The sequence below is a fragment of the Bufo bufo genome, chromosome 2 (genome assembly GCF_905171765.1).
Source record: "Bufo bufo chromosome 2, aBufBuf1.1, whole genome shotgun sequence".
Taxonomy (NCBI): Eukaryota; Metazoa; Chordata; class Amphibia; order Anura; family Bufonidae; genus Bufo; species Bufo bufo.
In genome coordinates this window covers 717,703,620-717,709,408 of record NC_053390.1, presented here as the reverse complement: position 1 = coordinate 717,709,408, position 5,789 = coordinate 717,703,620, and the positions used below count along the sequence as shown (strand labels likewise).

At 43.5% G+C, this 5,789-nt stretch overlaps 1 protein-coding gene across 1 annotated transcript; it reads right to left on the bottom strand.

The window, feature by feature from the left end:
- Positions 1–558: 558 nt before the first annotated feature.
- FGF20 (fibroblast growth factor 20) lies at positions 559–4,958 on the bottom strand. The gene is made up of 3 exons (XM_040418800.1): positions 4,679–4,958; positions 1,811–1,914; positions 559–804 (listed from the first exon to the last, which is right to left on the bottom strand). The coding sequence occupies exons 1-3, from the start codon at positions 4,956–4,958 to the stop codon at positions 559–561; spliced, it is 630 nt and encodes a 209-aa protein (XP_040274734.1).
- Positions 4,959–5,789: the final 831 nt, after the last annotated feature.

Here is a 5,789-nt window from a genome sequence, read left to right as displayed (position 1 = left end):
TCTTCGGAAACTCATAAAATACGACTGTAGCCCATGATCAAAGAACTATAAGACTGGTCTATGAACACACTGGTAAAAAATAGAATTTTTAAATAAATTAGTATAAAAAATAAATATATATTTTTAGCTATATGCATATTAAGTCCACAGGTTGAAAATTGCATCTTCAACAGGATAGAGATGTCTCTAGGGAAGTAATGAACGACAGTTCCACGTTTACAATCTGACGAAGGTGGACACATTGGCACATCCTAGACTTATAAAAGTTCTTCTGAATTAGGAGGTGCCATCAGTGGTCAATCAGATGGTCGAAGTCTCTTCCTATATAGCCATGTAATTCCATAGGTAAGCAGCATTTGAATCTTGGCTCTCTGCTTCATCCACCAGCTACATTAACCTCTTCCACAGTGTAGGTGGTCGTTACTATGATCGCCAGCATTCTTTGTTCATTGTCACCAGTGGCAAGAGGGGCTGTAGCCCTTTCACAGAACATAGTCTTCACTTTCCTCAAGAAAAAGCTGTTCTGGTATAGCAAGTGACCGGGCTCTGCCTGGATCCTCAACTATATCCCATTACTTCTTTATATAGTTCAGGCACTTTTTCTGGATCTACAGGTCTGGGCAGAAAATGTGTAAATTTTTGATGTCTCTTAGCCCTGGCTCCATCTCTTGGCGTACCATCTTTATTAAGTGCTACAAAGTATCGCCTACCAGAGTCCCCATGTTTGTATAGGTTGGATGAGTAAGTGTTATACCAGTTTTCCTCAAACTGTTCTCTGAAAATGCACTCAGAAGTCAATTTTTCCTGTAGAAAAGACAAAAAAAAAGAAAATATGTAATTCCAGTAGTCGTGTTACATCCATCTCACACATTAGTATCAGTCAATCAGCCACACAATAAGTTTTGCTTGTATGATGCTAGAGTTCTAGAGCGCCATAGCCGATTTTATCTTGTGTATGTCACATTAGAATTTTAAACCTATAGAACACAAATGGTCACCAAAACGATGTAAACAGTGACCCCTTCAGACTGTTTTTAAAACTTTATGAGTACCACTTAAACATCACACTGTGATGATACCACACTCCAATAAACATATTAGTCAAAACAACAAAAAGACCTTTGAAGCTCTACAATCTTTTGTGTATATGTGTATTGCAGGCTATTATAAGGTGCACCCATTTTTTGGATGCATTGATCTATTGATAGGAAAGCTGGCCCTACACCTTCAATTCAGCTGACCACTATTCCTCCACCCGCAAGAGACATGCATATTCGGCTTGCATGTGTTGCCAATAGGGCAAAGGGAGTAAAGCTGATCATGCACATTTTATTAATGTCAGTCATAGCCTTTCGATTTCAGTGGGACCAGACAACTCAACTATTCCCCACTGGAAAATGTCAGGGGAAAGAATGATCCATTTGTCCCCAAGATAGATAAGCCACTGCCACCAGAGGTGTCTGGCAAAACCTTACTACCCTCTCCCTATTAAAAAAAAAACACAAGCACACTCAGCCAAGTGAAATGGGTTTACGTATAGATGATCTTTTGGCTATCTAAAGTGTAGGACCAGCCTAAACCACTGTCAGACATCCCTGGAGGCGGATTGTCCTCTAATGAGAACATAAAGAGCGAGCAATGAAATTCAACATTCTTGATCCTTCTTTCCTTTGGCATCATCTATAAGAGGATAGTTGGGAGGCCCCCTTATGTACAAAATAGCCAGCCAGTCCCACCAAAACTGGTGGGTTTGGCTGACTTTTCTCTTATGGGTATCCTAAAAACCATATATAAAACAAATCAAACTTACCGATCCAAAAAGTTCTCCTTTATCATTCATCCCAAGGTACAGACCAGTGTCCACGCCTCTTATGCTGACTAGACCAATGGCAACGCTGATGAATTCAAGAATACCTGTTAAAAAAATAAAGGAATAAATCAGTGATTTGAAAGAACCGTTGGGGGGCATATATCCATAATGGTGCCCATCTATTTTTTGGTGTTGGTTTGGGCAGCATGTTTGAAAATGTCACTCAAAACTTATAGAATATGGTATATGAAACGAAACTATGACACTTCTATCAATGATATAACGTCAAATATATTTATCATGAGGGGGATATCTAAAGTCAGTTCTGCTTCAGTCTGCGTTGAGGTGCTTTGCGCCAATATTTACCAAATGGAGAGCATTGCTTGATAAATTTGGCTCATCTTTGAACCAAACACTTTTGTATAGGAAAGCCACCCCAGTTTTTTGCACTACCCTCCTATTCGAGAGGCTTTGAGACTTTTTAGAAAGGTTCAACTAAAAATCTGGAGGAAAAAAAAAAAAAACTCATTAACATAGCTAACCATGCCTACTTTCCCACCCATTTTTCAATACTTGGAGTGAGGCATTTAAAAATTCAAAAAGTCCCTAAATTTTGTGTTCGTGACCCCAAAAACCCTATTTCGTGAATTTTCAAAGACATAATTCTGGTGTACCAGTAGATAATTTTGTTTTTTTTTTAAAGGCAAAAAAAAAAAGATTTATCCAGAAGTACAAAGAACATGGATATTATGGAAACCTAATGGTTGGTTTGATCACTCCAGAGAGCATCTGATACGTACACATCATGTTTGTGTATCATCAATGACTGACTTTTTTTTTCCCCCTTCAAAAAAACTTCTTAGAAAATGACCCAGTTTCTAGAGAGGATGGTGGTATTTAGTCTTTTTATGCTATCTTTTTTTCAAAGCAGGTCTTAAGAAAATAACAATAAGCAGGTGAGTCAACCAGGCGAGAGACCACATCAGAGGAGGTTCAGATGAGAATAGGGGCAGCATAAAAGGGAGCGATAGAAAAGAACACATGTTTGATCTCTATCTACTGCTCCTGGGTATTAGCAGTAGATGTCCCTGTTCACAGACCGTACAACACTTTTCTTGCTTCTCATAGCTGAACCTGCCCAAAGTGACAACCTGGCACCACCACTGCTTTATAAATGAACTTCACCTTCAGCGGTTTTTTCAGAGGCTGGAAGATTAATTAACCCTTCCGTTGACAACAGCTGCTATTTGATGTCAGGCATCAAAAGAGTTAAGAAGAATTGATATTTATTGTCTCGGCTATGGGAAAGTGACGGAAAACATTTTAATCAGTTATACAGCAGCTAAATCAATAAAAGGGGGGGCAAAAGTGCCCATCAACAATAGTTGGTTTGTTCAGATAAAAAGAACATTGAATAAATACCCCGATCATTATTCACTCTTCCTGTCAGATAAGCATTTACATCCTTGCCTGTCCTCTGCGCAGAGACAGAGTTAAACCAGCCGCCGAAAAAAAATTGCCCACAATGGGCACAGACCTAAAGATTTCCTGCACTATGGCACCGCTAATCACCATTGCGTCCTTCATACCAGATCAATCAAATTAATCTAAATCCTTAGATCTTTAGGTAAATGTATCAAGTAGATTAGAATATTTGTATTGGGTGTTGATAGTGTACGGCGTATAAGTTATCATTTACATCAATATTTGGTGTATGCTGCATTTACCAGTGGAACATAATGGTTCTGTCTGCGGCCAGCAGAAGCCTGTGCACCACCACCAGCTTTGTAGTGCAACACCATGGACGGAATGAAGTCTGGAAGTTGAACAGCACCATAGGAAGCCTGTGCCTATTACTACAAGCAGCCTGTTGTATGCTCTACCACATAACACATACATGGAATCCTGCAGGGTAGCATATATTGTATGCAGGTAGGTGGGCATGCATAATGTGCACTGCATAAAGGTACAGCACCTGTGTAATACAGGTAATACAGATGGCATGCGTTCCTGGAATGTAACACACATTGCATATGGTTGGGTTGTAACCCTGAAAGTTGGCATCCATTGCATGCAGGTAGATGTGCAGTCCTGAAGTGTATATACACTGTGTACAGGTAGCTGTGTGGTCCTGAAGAACAATGTAACCTTCACACAGGTAAGTATGCAATACTGAAATGTAGTATACAGGCAGGTGTGCAATCCTGAAGTGTAGTATACAGGCAGGTGTGCAATCCTGAAGTGTAGTATACAGGTAAGTGTGCAATCCTAAGGTGTAGTATACAGGTAAGTGTGCAATCCTAAGGTGTAGTATACAGGTAAGTGTGCAATCCTGAAGTGTAGTATACAGGCAGGTGTGCAATCCTGAAGTGTAGTATACAGGCAAGTGTGCAATCCTGAAGTGTAGTATACAGGCAAGTGTGCAATCCTGAAGTGTAGTATACAGGTAAGTGTGCAATCCTGAAGTGTAGTATACAGGTAAGTGTGCAATCCTGAAGTGTAGTATACAGGTAAGTGTGCAATCCTGAAGTGTAGTATACAGGTAAGTGTGCAATCCTGAAGTGTAGTATATACAGGTAAGTGTGCAATCCTGAAGTGTAGTATATACAGGTAAGTGTGCAATCCTAAAGTGTATATACAGGTAGGTGTGCAATCCTGAGGTGTATATACAGGTAGGTGTGCAATCCTGAGGTGTAGTATACAGGTAGGTGTGCAATCCTAAGGTGTATATACAGGTAGGTGTGCAATCCTGAGGTGTATATACACTGCATGCATCGACAGGTGTTGAGCCCAAAAGTCCTATGACACGGATGTAGCCCTGGGTGGGACTGGGGTGGCCACCTGTAGGTGCACTCCCTGGGTACCTACCGAAGCGGCTGTGGTCCTGCCGGGTGCCCTGCACGTTGCCGTCCGGCAGGATCTGGAGGTGGAAGCCCGTCCTGCAGTAGAGCTGGCGGCGGCGCAGGATGCCCTGGAGATGGGCCAGGTCTGATGGGGCGCTGCGGGAGAGGCGCTCGGGTTGTCCCAGGGGGTCATTGTACAACAGGGGGGCGTCCCGGGCGGGAGGAGGCAGCAAGAAGTGCGATCCCACTTGTCCCAGGGGGTCCAGTCCGGTCAGGTAGTTGGCCACCTCGGCCAGCGGAGCCATGTGTGAGCGGGGGGCGGCGGGGCAGTCCGGGGAAGCGCTCGTCCGGGCGGGCAGTCACTATGTATGCTGGCCCGGCTGACATATGGTAATGGAGCGGGGACTCGGGGCTTCTCCTTCACAATGGTCCCAGCGCAGGCCCATCCACCAGCAATGCTAATCACAGCCCACGACCACCACAATCCACAAACTTCCCAGACTCAGCCCAGGGGACATGTTAGGGCTTGGAGGAAGGGAGATGATGAGGGTGATGGCTGGAGAAGCCAGAGGAGCAGCAGTGATCTGGATGCAGGAGGTCCTCCTAATGCACAGTCTGGACAGGTGCAAGGAAAGGTAGAGGTGGGGGCGTGGCCTCCAGCTCACACCTCCCCAGACGACTCACGTACAAAGGGAGCTGCCTTCTACTGGGCAGGGAAGGGTTAATGGCTGCCGGTAACATATAGCAGAGGTCTTATATGCCTGTCTTCAGGCTCATGCACACCAATGTATTTTCTTTCCGCCTCCATTCATTTATTTTATTTTATTTTTTGAGGATGCGTTTTTTGCGGACCGCAAAAAATATATACGGTCGTGTGCATGAGCCCTTATGGAATGTTCAGAGGATAATGATCGAATCTGGATAAAACTGCGATGTGTCCGTACCGCAGTGCGTACAGCTCTCAGCCCCGTGTTACTATGCTGATGAAGTATAGCGCACTTATGTGTAAAGTACTGGACCGTCAGGGCTCACGCACACGCCCATTGTTGTTTTACCGTCTGCAAATTGCAGATCCGAAAAACACGGATCCCGCGTGCATTCTGAATTTTGCGGAACGTAACAGCCGGCCCCTAATA

What these genes read in the sequence shown, in the direction of transcription:
- FGF20 (XM_040418800.1), bottom strand. Translation starts at nt 4,958, where the DNA reads ATGGCTCCGCTGGCCGAGGTGGCCAACTACCTGACCGGACTGGACCCC. An exon ending in GCAGGACCACAGCCGCTTCG is followed by an intron (nt 1,915 to 4,678) that starts GTAGGTACCCAG and finishes TTTTTTTAACAG; the next exon opens with GTATTCTTGAATTCATCAGC. An exon ending in AAGGAGAACTTTTTGGATCG is followed by an intron (nt 805 to 1,810) that starts GTAAGTTTGATT and finishes TCTTTTCTACAG; the next exon opens with GAAAAATTGACTTCTGAGTG.